This window comes from Rhinolophus sinicus, chromosome 1, assembly GCF_057876585.1.
Source record: "Rhinolophus sinicus isolate RSI-liver-muscle chromosome 1, RSI-T2T, whole genome shotgun sequence".
Lineage (NCBI taxonomy): Eukaryota > Metazoa > Chordata > Mammalia > Chiroptera > Rhinolophidae > Rhinolophus > Rhinolophus sinicus.
In genome coordinates, this window is record NC_142501.1 from 171,396,615 (window position 1) to 171,420,193 (window position 23,579).

At 34.5% G+C, this 23,579-nt stretch overlaps 1 protein-coding gene across 4 annotated transcripts in view; it reads left to right on the top strand.

Moving 5' to 3' along the window:
• CCSER1 (coiled-coil serine rich protein 1) overlaps positions 1-23,579 on the top strand; it is a 1,120,696-nt gene that overhangs the window by 126,372 nt on the left and 970,745 nt on the right. For all 4 annotated transcript variants that reach the window (XM_074323491.2, XM_074323500.2, XM_074323504.2 and 1 more), the window contains exons 2-3: positions 4,474-5,838; positions 10,698-10,882. In XM_074323491.2, coding sequence (XP_074179592.2) covers positions 4,515-5,838; positions 10,698-10,882 — 1,509 coding nt within the window. In that variant the 5' untranslated portion in view covers positions 4,474-4,514. The remainder of the gene's footprint in view (positions 1-4,473; positions 5,839-10,697; positions 10,883-23,579) is intronic.

A 23,579-nucleotide genomic window follows, 5' to 3' on the forward strand; every position in this document is an offset into this window, starting at 1 on the left:
TTTGAAAGTTACAAGAGAAAAAAAATGACTTTATTATTAAAAAGGAAGATCTTCTCCACCCTCTGCTGATAGGTAAACGCAACTGCAGTTTATTAATTATAAAGGTGGCCTTTTAGTTTTTTAGTGAAAAAAATAAAATGTAAGGCAAATCCAGTCATTTTAATATTTAGTAAACAAATAAATATCTAAAAGAAGCATGCATTTTGGATCAAGAAAATATAAAAATGACCTGTCTGGTTAGTTTACTAGCCTTGAAAAGAATGGTATAATGGCACCAATTTATTATTAATGAGAAGAAATCATAGTGCTACATGCTTCCAAATCATACTATAACTCAAATTTATTAGCCAAAAGTATACAGTAATCTTTGGTGGATTAATGTTTATCTTACGGAAATACCAAAATATTTAAAAGATTGTGTAAAACCTGAAACTAATCACTTGCGTCTGACCTATTACTGACAATATATAGATGAATTATCATGCGGTAAAGAAATAATGAGTGTTTCTTTAAGAAGAAGTAAATTTTTCATAGTGAAAACTCACTCATTGAAACTTGATATTATTTAGTTTTCAAATGTGAACAATGAAAAATAGTGTTAACATATGCCTATTTGTGCATATGATAATCAGTTTGCAAGATGATAGCTCTGAAACCCTGCAAGGTTGTTTTATGTCTTTGGATAATGTCTTTGCCATCATGGAAGGGTGTGTTTCTGTGTGTGTATGTGTGTGTTTTAGTATTTTTTACTTCTTTAATGTATTTTACTTTTACTCTAATTTTAAATAGGAAATATTAACAATTCAAATAACCCCTTTAACTAGAATTCATACCTTCCTCAACCATGCCAAATAAGAAATTCCCCTCTTATTTTATTCAGCATAGATGCATCATATGATGTTGTACTCTATTAAGGGTAATGATTGTGTTCAATAAGAGATCACTGAATAAAATACTTTCTGAGAGGTTTCTCTTTCTTTCTTTCTTTCTTTTTTAATCCTGGTGCTAAAGAACAAAGGATGAGGTTTCTTTGATTGAGATCAAACTGAGTTTCAAGCTGTTTCTAATAGGGTCAATATACATCTGTATAGTAGTATTGTCTACAAGTCAGTATAATTTTTTGTTTATACAGCTTTAAAGGTATAATTAGAAGACTTTCTTCTTATATAACATTTTCCTTCTTATATAATGTTTTTCCAAAGAAAATAATGTTTATAATAGTAAAGTCCCCTGGACAATGGGCATGTTTAGTTCAACATATATTTTTATTACCTGTTATGTTTAAAATGGCTATGACTTCTGAACCAAGAAACATTAGAGGAGAATTGAGAAAATATGTTTATTTTATCTGATTTGGAAATTTATAAAATTATGAACATATATATAAGTCTTGCTAGGGAATTAAAAGGAATTGTTCTCATTATAATAAAATAGAATTAACATATTGGAGTGTTATATGTGTTTTTCATTCATAGTTGAAATTGATGAGATGATGTATGTTTTGTTAAACTTGTTCAGCATTATATTTTCATAATGTTTTCAAATGTTATTAGTGCTTAGATCATTTAATAGTTTTACAGTTTGAAAAGCTTTCACTTAACTTGTGAATCTTTAAAAGTTGTAATTCAATATAATTAACCTCAAAATTATAGCATTTATTTATGGTAGTGAGACAGAAAATGTTTATTTATGCTTGAAATACTGATGTGTTCAAATTAAAACTTCATTTTCTTAACTCTATTTACTCTGTAAGTATTAATTGTGTACTATATTAGGTATTGGGGTCTCATAGCAAAGCAGAGATGGACTTTACCACTAAGAAACTTAAAGTAAAATAGTAAAGTCAGATAAATAAACAGACGTTTACTATAAAGTAATACTTAGAGATACGTAAAGGAAGAGCATTACATCCAAAATGGCGTATAAATAGGAACACTGTCACATCAGAGTTCTAGGAAGGGAATTCCAAGCAGGTGGACCCATATCAGCTCATGCCTAGAAGATGAAAGTGAATAGAAAATGGAAAGTAGTTAAAAGTGCAATTAGAGAATGAAATGTGAGGAGGGGGATAATTAATCTGGAGATGTAGATAGCACCCAGGCAGTAAAGAAACTTTCAACAAATATGGATAATTCCAACCTATATTTTATTTTCTTGTTGTTTAGCTGGAAAGCTCTCAGTAGGAAATAAAGAATTTCATTTAAAAAGCTATTAGTAGACAAATTGAAATAGCAAGGATTTTTATCTATAATACATTTTATGTCCACTCCATGTCATCCATTCAATGTACAGATATTGTTTAGTATCTATGCTGTTTTTACTTAAAGAAATTAGGAAAAATATATTAGTAGTCTAAATGAATTATGTACCCAATGGAAGTCATTTCATTAGGTATTTAGGAAGAGGAGTAATGTATTTTTTTCTGAATTTTTTGTATTAGTTAAATTCTTTGAATACTTCCTAAAAAAAATGTGGAACTGAGTCACTTTTTTGTTTTAATGTTGATACAAATGCAGGAAATATTAACAAAAAAAAGCCTAGGCATTTTTCCCCATACATAAATTTTGAAGCTATTTCAATAATAATGATAAATATTTTGACATTAATGCACTGAAGGCTGTAGATTCCCCACCAGCTGCAAATAATTATGGGTGATAATGCTCTAATTAGAGCAAAATCTTCAGTGGACATTTAATAGAAATAGATCTTGCAACGCAGCTGAGAGTGATGTTAATTAAATCATTTTAAGAGTGAACTCATGAAAAAAAAATGCATTATTTTTTTGTATCCACTTTGGAAAATTTAAGCTGGGAGAAAAATGAGATATTTTTAATTTGTGAAACACTTCAAGAGCTAAAATGTCTTTGTTTAGATTGTAGGCTTTCTTCCCCCAAAGCTTTACAAGAATACTTAAATATTTTGGGAGTGATTCACACATAACTTGATTTTAATTCAAATTCAGGGAGTGAAATTAAAAATCATCCAATAAAACCATATAATGCAAATCTGTTCGATTCTGTATCATTTGGAACAAAATATTAAATATTTATGAATGCATATGTGAGAGAGAATATAATTTCCATTTTTGTCACATACTTCTTCAAGGACATGAAAGTATTTTACTTGATCCATTTCATAATTGTAAGGATGATAAAAATGGAGTGCTTGTCATTTTATGTAGTATCTTTTATTGTTTAGTTAGGTAGTTTGTTTTGCAAAAAACAAAATGAAACAGAGCTTGATTCCAGTTGACAAAGGGAGTGTGTACATTATAGTTAAGGAATTAAATGAAAGTTAGAGGCAAAGCAAAATAAAACAGGAACCAAATCATAACACATGAAAACCAGTGAAAAATAGCCATCACCAGGGTGGCAAGATGGACAGTACAACTAAGAATCCGTAAAGTGGAAGCATATATGGGCCCTCAACAGCATACGTTTCTTGGCTCTTCACTCTAATGAAAGCAGTACATATCATGGTGATTATGAGCTGAACCTGTGGTTAGATAAGGCTTAGCCTCTTATTCCTTCTTTACCACTTATTAGTTGAGTGACATTAGGCATGTTACCTTTCCGCTGTAAAATGTTCATAGTAATATTATCTACCTCAGAAGCATTACAAGAGATAATCTGTGCAAAAGTACTTGGTGCATCGGAGTTGATGACCTCTCTTCCTTCTTTTTCTTCATCATCAGTACTCTGATATGAATGTGGTTCAGCAATTTTCTGTTTCTGCTTCTCTCACTATGTATTCTTATTTGTCTCAACATTACCAGCTGAATTGGCTTTCAATCAAGTATTCAACTCATAGTTATGGTTTCCTTATAACCTTATCTCGTTTATAAGTCTACACTGTATCCTTTGTGGTTAGTTTCCTCTGCCAATGGCCTGATTATCTTTAAACGTCCTAAATCAAACTCCAAGGAGAAGAATATGTCCTGGTTGTTTTGTCTTTTAAGTGGAGAGTCTAGTGTCTGTTCATACCTTAGTCTAGTCTATAATGCTGTTAAGCTCAGGCCAGTAACTTGTTGAGTCCTGTGGTCTGTCTGGTGCTGGCTAATAGAGGCAGTGGTGGGACATTTTACCCAGACAGAAATGCTCATGGCTGTCACATGCCTATTACATCTAAATAAATACACATAAAAAGTTAAGATTGAACCGCTTACCAAATTATAGAACCAGTGTGAATAGTAAGGTTGGGTCTTAAATAGTGATCTTGTATCTCCCACCCAACACTCTTTTGAATAGACTTTAAATAGTCTTGGTAATCTTGAAATTTTTACACCATTATAAAATTGCTATGCAAATTATTGGATAATTTTGTAAAAAATCCTTACATACCAGAATTTTATTATTTATTGTTTTAGTATAAATCTCATTGTATTCCATGTCTTGAAGAACGGTGTTTTGTTTTAAAATATCTTACTTATGACTGAATTATATTGACTTGGTCTTTCTGTTTTAACTTCTCCAGGCTGCTAAGTTGGCTATCACAGTGCAAGCCTTGGAGTCCCAATGGGGGACTCCGGATCAAGACGATCTACCCTGGTCTCCCGATTGCCAATATTCAGAAGAAGTATTAGCAGAAGACATGATTCTCTTCCTTCTTCACCCTCCTCCAGTAATACAGTCGGTGTCCACAGTTCCTCTCCTTCCAGCACTAACTCAAGCTCAGGTAGTACAGGTAAACGCAGGAGCATATTCCGTACTCCGTCCATCAGCTTTCACCATAAGAAGGGGACTGAACCTAAGCAAGAACCTACCAATCAGAACCTTAGTATTTCAAATGGTGCTCAATCTGGTCACAGCAGTATGCAAAAATTGAGTATGGAAGAACATATTAAAACCAGGGGAAGACATTCCGTTGGTTTTAGTAGTTCACGAAATAAGAAGATAACAAGATCTATGACAGAGGATTTTGAAAGGGAAAAGGAGCACTCAACTAATAAGAATGTTTTTATAAATTGCCTAAGTTCTGGCAAAAGTGAGGGGGATGATTCTGGATTCACAGAAGAACAAACTCGCCGTTCTGTTAAGCAGTCAACAAAGAAGCTGCTTACTAAATCTTTTTCATCTCACTATAAATTTTCTAAGTCAGTTCCACAAAGCCAGTCTATTTCTTTGGTACAACAGTCTGAATTCTCATTGGAAATTACACAGTACCAAGAGAGAGAACCTGTAATAGTCAGAGCTTCTCCATCTTGTTCTGTGGGTGTGACAGAACGGGCAGGAAGCTCCTTACAGTCTCCATTACTGTCTGCTGATCTTACCACAGCTCAGACACCTTCCGAGTTCTTCGCCTTAACGGAAGATTCTGTGTCAGAAGCAGACGCATTTTCTAAAAGTGGAAGCATGGCATCCCACTGTGACAACTTTGGCCACAATGACTCTACCTCTCAGATCTCTCCCAATCCTGCTGCTGTTACAAAGACAACAATAGACCTTATGGGAACTGTTCCCTGTGCAATTATGTCTCCTGGAAAATACAGGTTAGAAGGTCGATGTAGCACTGAATCTCATTCCTTACCAGAAACCTCTGCTGCTAGTCAGAAGGAAGTGTTATTGCAAATCACAGAACTACCTGTTATGAATGGGAATGACTCAGAGAATCACCTACCAGAAGATACTCATGGAGAAGAACATATGGTATTACAAAATGGTGAAACAATTCTGGCAACAAGCTCCCCAAGAAAGCTTGGATTTTACGAGCAACATAAAGCAATAGCTGAACGTGCTAAAGGGATTCATCCTATTTCAGATTCAAGGATAATACCTTCTTCTGGTGATCGTCATATTTTTAACAAAACATCATATGGATATGACACAAATCCTGCCAAAGGTATGCTGATGTTCTTGGTATAATAAATGTAAATTATAATTATAATTATTCACTTTTCTTACTCCATCTCATTAATGGAAACCACATTTTCCTTATTTTTCACTCTCTAATATTCTTTCCTATTTATAATTTGTTTTAAATCTTTTCTCTACTCGATCTTAAACTTCACTTATATTATGATGGAAACATAATTCAGCAATACTAGTCATTTTTCTCAGTTGTGTTATCCAGATTCTGACCCTCAGAAGAAAGTGGAAGAAAACTAATTTTATTTGCAATGCGGCTTTATCTAAAATAAAGGCGATCTATTTTTAGTTTCTGATAAACTATTGCTATTTCTTAATTAATGAAATGGATGCATTCATTTGGAATATATGGATACTTGGTTCCAACTTTGCCTCTGCCATTAACGACCTGTGTAACCGTAGGTAGCTTCTCTTTGCTTTAAACAAAAGGGATGGGCAGTTGAATTACTCTAGTCTGTTATTTAATAGAAAACTTTGTTATTTAATAGAGAACTTTATTATTTAGTATACATTTCATTTCAAGAAAATTATTGAATATGTACCTCTACTGGGATGTATTTGACATTATGTTTTATTTTTTTTTTCTCTACTACAATTACTACTTCCACTGCTGCTGTTGCTACTACTATGCTGATACTACTGCCACTACTGCTACTACTACTTCTACTAGTTCTCCCAACAGTGAATGCTTATTATGTCCTGTTAACTGTTCTGTGCTCTTTGATATATTAATTCATTTAATCCTCAACTGGCTGAAATCACTACTATCGTTGTAGTCCATTATGCAGACAAGACAATTGGAGCACAGATCAGTTGGTTAAGTAATGTGTCCAAAGGCACAATGTTAGCACATAATTGTTTGGGATACAAACCCTATGAAGTAGGCATTCGTATTTTCCCCAGTGAACAAATGTGAAAACTGAGACCAAGGGATCATACAGCCGGTAAGTAGCAAGCCAAATTACAACTATCTCAATTCAAAGCTCAGGCTCTTAATGACTAGGCTGTAATACACATCATGATCCTGACTCTTTCCGAAACATTAAGAATCATACTAAAATATAAAATAAGATTCATAAGTCAAATTACATATTACAATATCAAGAATCATAAGTTATATGATTTATCTAGCTAGTCTCTCCATGATTATAGTAATTTTAAAGTTTTAAATGTATGAATTAATTGTCCAACTGTATAATTTTATAGCTTAATATTTTTCAAATTTGATACAAGATTGTTTTTATGTTTCTACCTGCTTTTTACATTTTCTTGATCTTGGTAGCCTTGTGTCTACTTTTGGCTTTAGTTATACCTACTTAATTATTTAATAATAATATAATAAGAAGAAGATGATGTCAATGATGATGAACCTTTTTGTATACTTAACATGTGCCCCAAAAATGAGCTACGCAGTTTGCGTGCATTATTGCATTTAGTCTTAATCAAAATTTTGTGTGGCAGTTATTAATAACTAAGATTTAGGACTAAGTTAAAAAACTTAATGAAATCCCATTGTTAGACAATGGTAGCCCTCAGATTGAAATCTAGGAAGTTTTTTAAAAAATTAACACAAAAAAAGAGGTATAAATATAATTATCCTGATTATCTCTAATTCTTATTTAGAAATGATGATTTTCCTCAATGTCAAATTAAATACTGTATACATTTATCTCTATGGAAACTAGAGAGTGACTAACAGTATCTTGCCGATTATTAATCTTTGACTGATATCCTGATTGCAAGGTGTTCAACATATTAAAGTAATTTCACTGAATTCCACAATATGTTGTCCATTCTTGGACATTAGTTATGTATTCATATTATCTACAAATATACATAGGTAAATAAGCTGGTAATGTCAACAAGGAAACAGTGATAATGTACTATCCTTCATTTTGTGGAGATGGTCGTCTGCTATTCATAAGGATTTTATAATTTGGAAGTTTAATATTTTAAAATAGTTAAGTAAGTGTATTTTATGTAAGAAAGAGTTGTTGTACACATTAAATTCCATAATACTAAATGTAGTTTGTATTTATTTTGAAACATATTTAAGCTAATATTTAATACACATTTGAATGTATTAGGTATTCAATCATATCAAAATTAATAATGTAATGTCTGGCATTTTAACTTTTATTTATTGGTTTAAAAAGTTATTAAAAATAAAAACTGCTATATGTTGGCCTAATAGGTTCTGGACAAAAGTCTTTAAACTGATAGATGAGCCATTCATTCATTTATTCACTCACTGAATCATACATTCAACAAACATTTGTTTTGGCGCTGATTTAGGCACTAGGGACATAGCAATGAATAAAATAGGCACAAATTCCTACCTTCATGAAGTTCACTTTTTACTGGGGATACTCAGACAACTAACATATTAATAAATAAATGGCATATGCTAATAATTGCTGAGGATAAGTTTAAAGCAGAATGAAGGAGTAGAAAGTAGGGGGTGGTGTTGTTTTATATTTATTTCTAGCTTTATTGACGTATAGTTCACAAATAAAATTGTGTAATATGTAAAGTGTAAAATGTGATGATTTCATGTATGTGTATACTGTGACATTTTGAAAGGATTCTCTACCATTGAGTTAGTTCACGTGCTCATCACCTCACATGTTCACCTTTGTTTTTCAGTGAGAACATTGAAGTTCTAGTGTCTTAGCAAATTTCAATTATATGTTACAGTATTATCAACTGTAGTCACCTTGTTATACATTAGATATCAGACTTTATTCATCTTATAAGTAAAAGTTTGTACCCTTTTACCAACCTCTCCTTATTTTTTATTATTCTACTGGCAACCACTTTTCCATCTTTGTTTCTATGAGTTTGACTTTTTTATTTTTAAGATTCCACATGTCTTTGAATTTGTCATCTTCTATCTGGCTTATTTCACTTAGCATAATGCCCTCCAGGTTCATCCATGTTATCACAAATGATGGAATTTCCACTTTTTTAAGGCTGAGTAATTATCCATTGTGTATATATACCACCTTATATAACAACTCAGGTTGTTTCCATATCTTGTCTATTGTGCAGAATGTTGCTATAAACATGGTGGTACAGATATCTCTTTGAAATAATGATTGCATTTCCTTTGCATATACAGAAATGGGATTTCTGTATCATATGGTAGTTCTATTTTTAATTTCTTGAAGAAACTCCACATGTTTCCACAAAAGCTTTACCAGTTTACCACAAACACTGTGTAATGGTTCCCTTTGTTCCACATCCTCTACAATATTTGTTCTCTTGTGACTTTTTTATAATAGTCAGCTTAACAGGTGTGTGAGGTGGTGTCTCATTATAGTTTTGATTTGCATTTCCCTAATAGCTAGTGATGTGGAGCATCTTTTCATACATCTGCTGGCCATTTGTATGTCTTAGGGAAAGTGTCTGTGCAGGTCCTTTGCCCAGTTTTTAATTGGATTGTTTGTTGTTGTTGTTGTTAAGTTGTATGAGTTATTTACATATTTTGGATATTAGCCCCTTATTTGAGGTGTTATTTGCAAATATCTTCTCCCATTCAGTTGGCTGCCTCTTTGTTTTGTTGATAGTTTCTTTTGCTGTGCAGAAGCTTTTTAGTTTTTGGTTGTATATCCCTTGCCTTTGAGGTCAAATTAATAAAATCCTCTCTAAGACCAAGGTCCATACGTTTAGTACCTATTTTTCTTCAATGCAATTTATTGCTTCAGGACTTATATTTAGGTCTTTGATCCATTTTGAGTTAAGTTTGCTGTGTGGTGACAGATAACAGCCTATTTTCATTCTTTTGCATGTGGCTTTCCAATTTCTCCAGCACCATTTATTGAAGAGGCTTTCTTTTCTCTATTGTATATTTTTGGCTCTTTTGTCAAAAATTGTCTGCCCATATATATGTGAGTTTATGTCTTGGTTCTCAATTCTGTCCTATTGGTTTGTGTGTCTGTTTTTCTGCCAAATAGCATGCTGTTTTGATTATCGTCACTTTGTAGTATAATTTGAAGTCAGAGAGTGTGATACATCCAGCTTTGTTCTTTAGGTATGGTGAGCAGTGTATATTACTCAAGGTAACATATTGGCTAAGACTTGAAGGTGATTAGAAAGTAAGATATACAGATATTTGAGAGAAGTATATCAGTACAAAGGCTATGGTGTAAAGGTCCTGGGGCGGGAACACACCTGAAATTTTCTAGGGATGGCAAAAGGTCTAGTGTGGCATAAGCAGAGTGAAGGGGTAGGGGAGACAGCAGAAGATGAAGTTAGAGACCTGAACAGATAGATGATGGAGAGGTCCCAAGTGTGAGTTGGAGAGAAGGGTTATATCTTGAGGAACCTGAGTGACCATTGGGAACACATCAGGTTTAAAATGATTAGAGGAGTGATTGTGATTAATATAACTTAATGTTTTAAGTGTATCATTCTGGTTACCATGTGGAAAGTAGATTGTGTGTTGGTAGGGAGAGGCAGGTGGGAGTAGCCAGAAGCAGGAGATTATTAGGAAGTATGACAGCAACCCAGGGGAATATTGACAGAGTTTGGTCCAGAATATTAGTGAGGGAGGTAGCAAGAAGTGATGAGATTCTGTACACAACTTGGAGGTAAAAAAGACAGGATTTGCTTTTGTGATTTATATGAGGTATGGAGAAGCCACAGATGACTCCAAAGGTTTTGGGCTTCAAAGTGACTACATGATTAAGCAAACTTTATTAATTTAAAAAGTTTTCTGTGATAGAGAAATTTTGAATGACACAAGGAGTTTCCAATTTGCTTTCAATGGAACATTTATAAAAACTATATTTAACTATTTATATTAATTTTTATTTATTTACTTTTTAACAGTTCTTGCCAGTAGCCTCAGTCCATATCGTGAAGGAAGATTTATAGAGAGGCGGCTACGATCCTCATCAGAAGGAACTGCAGGGAGTAGCAGAATGATCCTGAAACCAAAAGATGGAAATGGAGAAGAAGTTAATAGTCTAAGAAAGCAAAGAGCAGGTTCATCGTCTTCAAAAATGAACAGCCTGGTAAGTGAATACATGTACCTTCACGTGATACAGTAATTCCACATACATCTGGCATGTTCATGCCTCTTGCAGAGTGAAAACACACTGAAAAATGACTTCTTATATTTGAAGGGAAAATTGATCTCCATAGTTGACTTCACAAGTCAGAGATGCTAAGTTTTCACTTAAGATTCTCATGGGTTGTGACAGATAGGAGACGGCCACGATAACTACTCTTAATTCCTGTCTTCCTTGGTTGATGGAAAGTTTGATGTTCTCCATTCTAGAATAAAACCCTGGGATACACAAGCTAAGAGAAATGATGGTTATGAGGATACCCTCTAACACCGTCATTTCACACTGGCTCTTTATTCTATAGCCATTCTAATATACGTCCTTTTATAAACCATGCTGATGCCAGTCCCACCATTAGACGGTTTTACAGTTGACCCTCCACAACAGGTGAGAGACCTTTGGAGTCAAGGCAAGGCAAAGTGCCTATCCAAAGCACTAATGCATTCTAGATTAACTGAGATTCCCGATTCCTGGTCCAAACTCTAGGAGCCTGCAGCTAAGGGTGGAGGTGGGTATGTAGGGGGTAGGGTCTGGGCTTGCACTTGTAGGCTGAGGTATCTTAGAGGCATGTGGATGAAGCTTCCTCATAATGTGATCTGGAGCCTGGGGTGAGAATTGATGATGAGTGGACCACAGCCCAGGGGTTCCAAGAGGCTCACGTCTCACAAATGTTGGGGTGGGCTTGCCTTTTGGAGTTATTTCAAAATAAAGTTATTACTTTATTCATTTTCTCACAAATGGTCCTTTTTCAGCAGTGTCTTTGATCCCTAATATTTAACAGTGTTTCTTTTAAATGATCTATCTACCTACCTACATACCTACATGTGCAAAATGCTAAATAATTTATGGCATTTCTATGTATTTTACATATTTACGTCTTCAAATAAAAATGTTAGCTCATCTCATTCTGACAGTTGTGTTGTAAAGAAGCCTTAAGTTACTGAGACACTACTGAGTGATACCAAAACCATTGTATTTGAAGTTAGAAGTTCTATCCATTAGGTCAGGCTTGACCAGATTTTAATCTTGGACAAATCAGTAACTACAAAACAACAAGTGATAATGGGTTCCTTATTTGTATGGAGGTAGAAAATAATTGTATCTGTATTTGTATTTGTGTATATATATATATATATATATATATATATATATATATATACATATATATATATATGCATATAAGTATACATATGTAATATTTCATCTTTATGTTCTTTAAAAATGTTATATTATTGCAATAGACTTTATTTTTGGTCTAAGAACGTGTTAAGAAGGATTTCCAATTGATGAAACATTAAAAGTTATGGCTAATGAATTATTGTGAAATTCACAAAATTTCCATTATTCTTTCACAGAGAGGTATTTATATTAATAATTATGCATTATTTATAGTACTTGCCAAATACTGGGCCTTTTACATATTATTTATAGCTCGTTTTTTCATACTATATATAAATAATTTTCCTTGTAATATCACAAAATCATTCTACTTCTCAGATCCACTTTCAAGATTTAAAAATTAAAATGTTAAAACAAAAATGCAATTTTGGTTTTTTATTTGAGGCTTTTTATAAATTAACAAGTGTCCCTGCAGTGATGTAGATCTTCCACTAGGTGGCAGGATGACACCATTGCCATGTTAGGGGAAAGGCTATCAAGATTGGAACAGAAACTTGGTAAAATACATGTTAACTGGATTTATAGGTAAAAATTGTTGAAATAAATACTGAAACAGTTGAATTGTTACACTAAATCTATAAAACATACTTTATGACTTTACTGTTTTTCTATGAATTTTGCAACCAATATCTCATCCTTCAATTATTTTACAGGGTAATAGTTAATTTAAAATGAACAAGAATATAATCTTTAACTCATAGCAATATGAAGATGAAATGCCATGATTCTTTACATTATGTTAGTTGTGAAACAAGTGACATGTATTTAGGAAATGTGTGTAAAATAACACACATTTTCTATATTACTCTTTCAAAATAATTCCAGTGGATATATGTATTTAAGAGTACACCCATGGTTCAGTTATTCTTTTCTTTTAGAGAAATAATAATAGTAATGTGTAGATTTCCTGTCAAGATGAAGGAGGAGGTAAGTGCTGTACTCGCATCCTGTTATGACCACATTAAAATTACAATTAAACTTCAAAAAAGCCATCATTGAGAATTGCCTGAAGTCTAGCTGAACCAAAGTCCTACCTCTAAGGAGATACGGAAGAAGCCACTTAGAGACAGGTAGGAGGGGCAGAGACATGGAACCGACTGGTCCCAAACCCATGTGTGACAGTTAAACATTGGAAAGGATATCTCAGCTGCGGAGGACACCACTGGAGGAGTGAGGGGTTCCAGCCCCACAACACTCTCCCCCAGTCCAGGGTTCCAGGGCTGGGAAGAGAATTCCCGACAACTTCTGGTGTGAAAACCAGCGGTGATTGTGGCTGTGTGAGATGGAGAGTGGCTTGAGTCCAAGACAATCCTCTTAAAGGGCCCGTGCACGGACTTACCCACTGATAGACTCACTTGCTCTGAGGCCCAGCACTGGGGAAGCAGTTCAGAAGACGACAGGGACATATATGGAGGAACTAAGTTGTCTGGCCTCAGGGAGAGGGCTGGAGGGACAGCTGTCTCCCAGACAGAAGTGCTGGGAGAATCCACTGTTTCTTTGTTGAGATGTCTCCCTTCCTGGCATGCAGTCACCAGAAGCTGCCATATCTGCATCTCTATCAACCAGGCTTACACTGTTCGTTCATCCTGATTCCCTGAGACCCTGCCCCACCCAACTTGTGGGCCCACCCAAGCCACTTCTGGTGGCTTTTCTAGACAAACAGTCTGTCTTGGCTCATGCTGTGAATTTTTGTAAAATCTCTCAAAGGTTCACAAACCCCAAACAAGCAGCATTTGAACTCAGCATGTTCTGCACCTCTTGCTGAGCAGCCCCAAGCCCAGCACTAGTGGCAGCCATCCTCGGTTCATGGCTTGGCTTCTCGAGGCACCTCCAAGCCCAGTGCTGGTGGTGACCATAAGTGGATTGCTCTGTGGCTCATGCCAGGTGGCCCAGGGCAGGACACAGGCTGTGGCTGAACTTGTCCAGCAGCAGGTCCCCTCCCAGTAGGCTCCGAGGCACGCATGCTTGTTGGTCAGCTTCCGACCAAGCTGGAGCATCACCCAGTCTCCTCCAAGAATGACACACCCAAAGGGCAGACTGGACAGGCACAAGAGCCCTGCTTAAGTGAATCCTGGTCAGTAGCCCCTGCATAACAGCTCCTCCACTGTAGTTACTTCAGTTCTCACAACCAATCAGCACAAGGGTCAATCACTCCCACTGACATTCAAAGAGCAACCAAAGCTGAACTACAATGGGAGGGCACATACAACCTATACAAGGGACACAGCTGCAGTACCCAGCTCAGGTGACTAGAAAGACTGCTCCACTGGGCTCCACAGCACACCTACTATGTACGGCCACTCTACTAAGACTGGGAGACATAGCATCCCTATCTAATACATAGAAATAAATACAGGGAGGCAGCTAAAATGAGAAGACAAAGGAATATGTCCAAAATAGAAGAACAGAACAAAGTTCCATTAAAATAACTAAACAAAATGGAGACAATTTACATGCAGTTTTAAACACTGGTTATAAGGATGCTCAATGCTCTCAGGGAGAAATTCAACAATGAGATAGGAAACATAAAAATGGGAATAGAAAACATAAAAAAAAGTCAGAAATGAAGAATACAGTAATGGAAATGAAGAATATATTAGAAGGAATCTACAGTAGATTAGATGAAGCAGAGGACTGAATTAACAATTTAGAAGATAAGGTAACAGAAAACACCTGATCAAAACAGCAAAAAGAAAAAAAGAATCCAAGAAAATGAGAATAGTTTTAGGGGCCTCTGGGACAACATCAAGCACACCAATATTCACATCATAGGGGTGTCAGAAGACCAGAGAGACCAAGGAATTGAAAATCTCTTTGAACAAATGAGGACAGAAAACTTCCCTAACCAGGGGAAGGAAATAGACATATAATCCTAGTAATCACAGAGAGTCCCAAACAAGATGAACCCAAGTAGGCTCACACCAAGACTCATCATAATTAAAATGCCAAAGTTTAAAGACACAGAAAGAGTCTTAAAATCAGCAAAAGAAAAGCACTTAGTTACCTACAAGGGAGTCCCCATAAGTTTGTCAGCTGATTTCTCATTAGAAACTTTGCAGGCCAGAAGGGATTGGCACAAAATATTGAAAGTGAGGAAAAACCAGGACTACAACCTAAATTGCTCTACCCAGCAAAGTGATCATTTAGAATCAAGGAGCAGATAAAAAGCTTCCCAGACAAGAAAAAGATAAAGGAGTTCATCACCACCAAACCAGTATTACAAGGAATCTTAGGGTGACTTCTTTAAAACAAAAAAAACAAAAAAAAAAAATAAAAAAAATAAAAATAAATATGAATAGTAAAATAGCAATAACTACATATCTATTAACAATTACTTTCAATATAAATGGATTAAATATTCTAATAAAAAAATAGGTTGGCTGAGTGGATAAGGAAACAAGACCCTTACAGAGGGTGCCTACAAGAGACTCACTTCATATTGAAAGACACACACAGACTGAAAGTAAAAGGATGGAAAAAAGATATTTCATGAAAATAGAAATAAACAAACAAAAAATACAGAGACTGAAAGTAAAGGGATGGAAAAAAAAAGATATTTCATGGAAAAAAAAAATCTGGGGTAGCAATACTTATACCAGACAAAATTGACTTTAAAACAAAGGTTCTAACAAGAGACAAAGAAGGACCAGGCAATTTCATTTCTGGGTATTTATCTGAAGAAACCAAAACATGACTTTGAGGGGATATGTGCATCCATGTGTTCATTGCAGCATTGTTTACAATGGCCAAGATATGGAGGCAGCCTAGGTGTCTGTTAATGGATGAATGAATAAAGAGGAGGTGGCACACATATATGCAATGGAATATTGCTTAGCCATGGAAGGGAATAGTTTCTTGCCATCTGTGGCGGTATGGTTGGACCTGGAGAGTGTTATGCTGAGTGGGATATGTCAAACAGAGAAAGACAGATGCAATGTGATTTCTCTTATATGTGAAATCTAAAGAACAAAATAAACAAAGAAAACTCAAGCAAACTCATAGATACAGAAAACATTTTGATGGTTGCCAAATGGGAGGGGATTCTGGGGGTGGGTGAAAAAGAGAAAAGAAGTACAAATTGGTTGTTACAAAGTAGTCATGGGGATGTAAAGTAAAGCATAGGGAATATAGTCAATAATATGGTAATAACTATGTATAGTGCCAGGTAGGGGTACTAGACTAGTCAGGGGAATTACTTCTTAAATTATATAAATGTCTAATCAGTATGCCGCATACCTGAAATTAATTTGAAATAATATTGAATGTCAACTGTAATTGAAAACTTAAAAAGGGAAGGGGAAAGGTGAGGAGGAATGATAGGTTCAAATTTCTAGGTATAAAACAAAAATAAGTCATGGGGATGTAATGTACAGCATGGGGGATAGTCAATAACATTGTGATAGCGTGGTATAGTGTCAGATGGATGCTGGACTTTTGGTGATCGCTTCTTTAAGTATACGAGGGTGTGGTAAAAAAATATGGTAGATGTTTAAATTTAAAGAAAAATTATCAGTAAAAGACATATTGCCATCAATCCCCCCTCAAAATACTCCCCCTCTCTTTGAACACACTTATCCCATTTTTCTTGCCACTTTCTAAAGCAGTTCTGGAAGTTGTCTTTTATGAGTGTCTTCACTTGCGCTTTGGTGGCTGCCTCCATATCCTGAATCCATTCAAAATGTTTACCTTTCAAGGTTATTTTGACTTTGGGGAAAAGCCAGAAGTTGCACGGTGCCAGATCCTGTGAATAAGATGGATGAGGATACATTGTATTGTTTTATTTGACAGAAATTGCTGTACTAGAAGTGATGTGTGACGTGGAGTTTTGCGCTAATGATCAAAAAACACAGTGAATGCTGCTGCCGAGTGCCATCAAACGGAAAGGCAGGGATCTTCAATACAGGAAGTGGTGAGCGGTGCGTCAAACCTTAGTAACAGTGTGTGACAAGTTTCAACTTGTTTGGTGCAGTCAGTTGGTTGTGAGCTATGTGTGAGAGAAGGCGCATTTTAACGTGTTCCGTAAATCATCCTCCATCATGACAATGCTCCGTGTCACACATCGCTTCTGGTATGGCAATTTCTGTCAAATAAAAACATTTGAAACAACATGGATGGATCTTGAGATTATTATGCTAAGCGAAATAAGTGAGACAGAAAAAGTTGAGAGCCATATGATTTCACTGATATGTGGTATATAAACCGAAAACAACAAAAAAACAAAACAAACAAATGAGATACAAAAACTCATAGATACAGACAATAGTTTAGTGGTTACCATAAGGTAAGGGGGGGCAGGGAGGTGGTAGATGAGGCTAAAAAGAATCAAATATGTGGTGATAGAAGGAGAACTGACTCTGGGTGGTGAACACACAATGTGATAATTAGATGATGTATTACAGAATTGTACACCTGAAACCTATGTAACTTTACTAACAATTGTCACCCCAATAAACTTAAAAAAAAAAAAGGTACAGTTTGTCCTCATCCACCTTATTATTCACCCAATCTGGCACTGTGCAACTTCTGGCTTTTCCCCAAAGTTAAAATGATTCAGGACATTGAGGCAACCATGACAGTGAAACCAAAGACATGACAGAAGATTTCCAGACCTGCTTCAGAAAGTGGCAAGAACGATGGCATAAATTTGTTAATAGCGAGGGGTGGTATTTTGAAGGTTATCAATGGTAATGTGTCTTTTACTGTAATAATTTTTTTTTAAATTTAAACCTTTACCATATTGTTTGATCACACCTCGTACAAGTGTTGAATAACTATGGTATGCACCTGAAACTGACATAATATTGCATGTTCGCTATATTTTAATAAAAATCTTTAAAAAGTAGTAACATGTATTTTTAAATCTAATTTGAACCAAAGTACTACTCCTCATGCTTCGCATGTATTGTGACATTCAGTCCCCACAATACTGTGAACCAAGTGGTACTGTTATTGATCCTATTTTACAAAAGAGGAAAATAAGTCACTGAGATGATAAGCACTTGCTAAAAATACAGAAAGTAAGTGACAAAGATAGGATTGAGATTTGTATCCTAGCTATCTAACTTTAATCCCTATATGCTTCTTTGCTGCAGGGGTGGGGAGGGGGTGGGATGTGATAGATTTGCCTTAATTTTTCAATTTTTCATTTCCCCACCTTATTTCTGAGTCATGAAGTTAACACATTTAAGGCAACCTTTTTTTTTTTTTTTTCTCTAAGTATAGACTATGACCCTCAGAAAGGGATACAAAAAAGAAACAAAATTTAGTATTTATTCTGGACTTAAAATGTGGTACTATTTCTTGATGTGCTGATGAATGGTATCAATGTCTTCACTGAGAGATAGCTCATCCATAAAAGGAACTTTGTGACAAAAGAAGATATTCATACTGAGAAGGAAGTGGAGTGCTTCATATAGTTCATAGGGATTTAATTCTGCCACTAGGCTATGGTTCTACTTATTAAGATGCTGAGGGCTCCTGAATGACCAAAAGTGCACCCTAATAGGTTAGATAGATCACAATTCTAGTGTTTTTGCATACTTTGCGGATATCTCAATCTGAAAGTATAATGGTAGGATGTATTAATTCTTTGATCAAAAGAATTAGACTTTGCTTAAATTTATTATGAGAAACCAAAACATACCTGGAACAAAATTTTAAGCATTCACATTTATTATAAACTCATATGTTTAAACTGCTTTAAATTAAGCTTTTCCTTAATTTTCTCTAATGAGCAACTTTCCTGATACTTTCTTGGGAGGGGCCAAAAGCTTTTCTAGAAATAGGCTATTTCTTTCTAGGAACTTTCCCTTCCAGACTATAGTATATCAATGAATAAATGTAAGGATTTGTCATGATTTCTCTAGCAGCTTTACACAGTGAAGTCTGACTCCAAACATTACAAGATCACCCTACTCTAAACATATATATGTGTGTGTGTGTGTGTGTGTGTGTGTGTTTAATATATATATATAATATATATAATGTTATATATAATATATATGTATTAATGTAAGGATATATTCATATATAAGGAACAATACAGGGGATCTGGCATTATTAAATGAAGGATAGTTCCTGAGTGAGTGTATGAGTAAGATTTCCTAGCTGCGTGATAGCAAATAACCTACAAATATTAGTGACTTTATAATGTGGGTTTATTTATCGCTCAGGCTTCATGTTCTTATGGAAAGTGCTGGGAGTTCTGTTTGATGTCTCCTTCTGTATCTGGGCTGTTGAAGCAGCTACCAGTGCAAATATTGCCTTTCACCATGGCAAAAAGAGATCTCTGTAGGTCCTCATCCCATTAATCCATGCTCTGACCTGTGAGAGACTCACTTCACTTCTTCTCACAACTCATTGACCGGAACTAATCATATGGCCAAAACTAACCACAAAAGGTACCCGGAAGTACAGTCTCTTCCTTGTGTTTGAAAAGTATAGACCCAGATACGTCTGTTGGGCACTAATGAGTATCATATTCTCAAATAATTTATTGTATCTCAGTCCATTTAATTAACTGAGTTTCCCTGCTTGCCTCCTCCCTCCCTTTGGTCCACAGTCATTTAATGTGCCCTGACTTTATGCCTCACACTGCACTGGTCATTGTGGTTGGAAAAGTTGAAGATATCTTTGAATTCAAAGGATTCATTCATAAGCATAAGTTTTGTCTTTTGGGATGTGCTCTTTTCCTGACTTAAAGGCCTTGAGATGTATATCTAAATTAACTACTTGATGAACTTTCTGGGAATCCTACTATATTTGGAAGTACTTATTTTTATTACATTAAAAAGCTGGCTTGGAAAGTTGTGCTATGTTCAGATGACTCAGCAAATGCATCCATCAAGTTGCCCTGAAGTATTTGTGCTAAGTGATTCTGACAGCATTCATGTATGGCTAGGTTGACTCTGATACAGCATAATTTCTCTCATTTGCAGTTTGGCCCCAGCTGCCTTTGTGTAGAAACGGTAGATCGCATAGGGAAAACATAAGCTGTAGGACTTCCTCTGTAGAAGACCAGATTTATATTTAAGAAAAAAGTTGTTACTTGCAGGTCATTAGCATCTCACGTCATATTTTAATTATTTGTTATCTCAAAATCTAGAATTTAGATATTATTGATAATAAATGATCTAAAATGAATTAAGCCCTATGTTAAATACCCAACCACTTTACTATGCATTCACTTTTCTTTTGGGGTCTACTATTTTCTCCTTTATTAATTTATCCTTTGTTCGTTCATTCATCATGCCAGTCACAGTTTCTTTCAAAAAAATGTTTATTGAGAACCTACTCTGAAGATGCAAAATGAAAGAGTCAGCCCTTGTGGAATTTAGAGTCCCATATTGGGAGACAGTTACATGGTCTTGTCAGTATGACAGATTAACAATTTTTACCATCTTATAATTCAGAATGAGTGGGGTTTCATTTGTATTGTGACCTTCAATATCAAACATTAAAAGCATTAAAAAAGGGCACATGAACTTCTGTATTCCTAATTTATATGGAGTCTATATGCTCAACTGACACTGTTGAATGTATACATAAATTCTTATATTTTTGCTAATTTCTACCACTGTATTGTGGCCCAGCTGCTAATGAGTAGGTACTCTGATAGGCAGTGGGACGGTAAAGAAGAAAATAGAACATTAATGTTCAAAGAATCATTTTCAAAATACCTCACCTCTGCCATTCATCAGGAAAAAGAGCTCCACTGGCCTTGTTTGGTATATGCACCTTCACACTTCCATTTGGTGGCATAAAAGTTGTTCCAGCTCAAAATTAAGAGCAAAGGAAAGATGATGATTAGAAAATCTGATTCAAGAATTTTTCCCTCTTAATCCTGAAATCCTAGATGAGACTTTCAAATATGTAAAAATGTTAATGACTTTTTGAGGGTTAAGATAATGATCTCAGCTTTGGGTTTAACTTATTGTCAATGGAATTAAAGCAAATATCATTGCTTGCTACAAGAACATCTAATGAGAAAAGGAAGTCATTAATATTCTTAAGGAAATGGAACCACACAAATCATTCTCCACAATCCTTATATTTTAAGAAGGAAAATCATAAGTATTACTCATTCAACCTGAAATTACATTTGTTGATAACTAGTTTATTAATTTTAGATTAATAGCCTTAATCCATAATGACTTTATTGATTTTTCTAGTTACTAAGGATAGTTTTTCTATCAATGTCCTTCTAAGTTATATCACATATATAGCACCCACATCTTAGCTATATGAATGTTTCTCATTTTACCTGTTAGACTTCAGTCTTTTAAGTGGAAGAAATTTTGTACATATTAGCATTTCTTATAGCACTTATTATAGTGTCTGGTGCACAAAAAATATGGGTGAATTAACGGTAAGATTGCTGATTAGGTTATGATATATGCCTTTAATACAATCATTGTGTATGGTGTGCTTTTGCACATTTTTCAACATTTTAATGTATAATACAAATGCACAGATATTTTTATGATGCATTTTTTGATACAGCATTGATTTTTATATTAAGTCCTTGATCAAGAAGTCCATACCAATTATGACATTATTTCAGTAGAAACATAATTCATTTTAGAATAATAAGTCTTATGGAATGGTTTACAGGATCATATCAGTACAATGGTTATGGACTGGCCATACAAAGAAGATGAGAAATAGTTAATTATTTGTGTTATTTATTGGAGAACCCATTAAAAAATACAAGTTCTTGGTCAAATATGTCTAAGGTGTTGTTTTAAAACACCCAGGTATATTTTATTTAGTCCAACTCACTTCATTTCTTATAAACTTGAAGATTCAGAATTACTTCTAAATAAGTAGAATTGGATAAATATACCTGTTTTTTTTTTCCCTAGTATTTGGGATGAGTCATTTTCATTTAGCAGCTGTCGCAGTTTGTATGTTTGGTACACAGAATTATGAATAGTTTATTTATTGAGCTGAATCCCTTCATCTTAAATGACCTTAAAATTAATTTGAGTAAATAAATCAAGTTGCAGTATCCTAATTATTACTTGTCTCTTCGTACAGTTCACATGAGAAGGTGCATAGCACCTAATTTTTTCCTCTGTGATTACTTTGTTAAAACTTAGAATGTATCTTAGTCCCTTAGGTAGCTATAACAAAATATCACAGACTGAATAGCTAATAAATGATGGAAACTTATTGCTCACAATTCTGGAAGCTGGAAGTCCAAGATGGAGGTTCCAGTGTTTTTTCTAGTTCAGAACCAACACCTTTTCTTTGTGCCTTACATGGTGGAAGGCTAAGAGGTCTCTTATACAGACACTAATCCCATTCCTGAGGATTCCACCCTCAGGATCTAAGTACCTGCCAAAGGCCCCACCTCCTAATGCCATCATTTTGGGGGATTTGAATTTCAGCATATGAATTTTGAGAGAACACAAACATTCAGACCATGGCAATAAAAAATCATGTTGTAACAATAACAGTATTAAACAATATATATTAAAAGCTCAATTAAGAACAGTACATATTTCTGTTTAGTGTTACTTAATCAAGGAAATAATTGAGAAGAACAGTTGTAGAAGAAAATTAAAGACTTTTTCTCTAACCATACTACATTGAACATACCCATTAGACAGTATAAATTGGGAAATTAAGGTTGTTTTCCTTTACTCTTGGGGTTAGAATGCAAAAATGATTATTCTATTTTTAACTGGATCAAGTTATCTCAATTTTCTGTGAGATGAAACTGTTTTATACCGTATTTAGGTAACCCTGTGGGCTGGCACAGATTTCACAGCATGAAAGAGAATATTTATCGATTCAGGATTCTTGACTATCTCAACAGCTGCATAATCTGTAAAACAGAATTGACCTTGAAAAAATAAGTACCTTTTCTGAGGAAATAGTCACCAGAATTTGAAGTTTTTATTCAACTTAGATAATGAAGACATATTTATTCTTAGAGTTATTCTATTATTCTGAAATTTAATACAGCATATTATATTAATTTTAGTAAATTAAATAATTAAAAATTGACTTCTAAGGTCAAGAAATGTAGAATAATATCTAGTATTAAGAATTACAGTCAGTTTATAGAAAATATAAAATTTTAAAATACCAATATTTTAAAAATAATTTTAAAATTGAGACAAATATTCTCTCTCAAACCATCATATTTGCAATGTCAGAATAAAAGGTGTGATTTCAAATGAATCATGTATATACATTTCACATTTTTCCCATGTGATGGTGGTTTTGTTTAATGATTACTAAATTAGAGTACCTGTCATTTTATCACTTTTATAATTTAATTCAGTGATTATTTCACTCTAATTTTAAAAGCTTGCTTGGAAAACCCTCATGTTTAGATCTTCTATTGTGCTTAGCTTGTTGCATCCTACCTGAAACAACCCAAGTACTAATCATTTTTTTAGTTCCCTCTCTTAGACTTTTTATTGTATATATTTGTTATTCCTTGCAGAATATC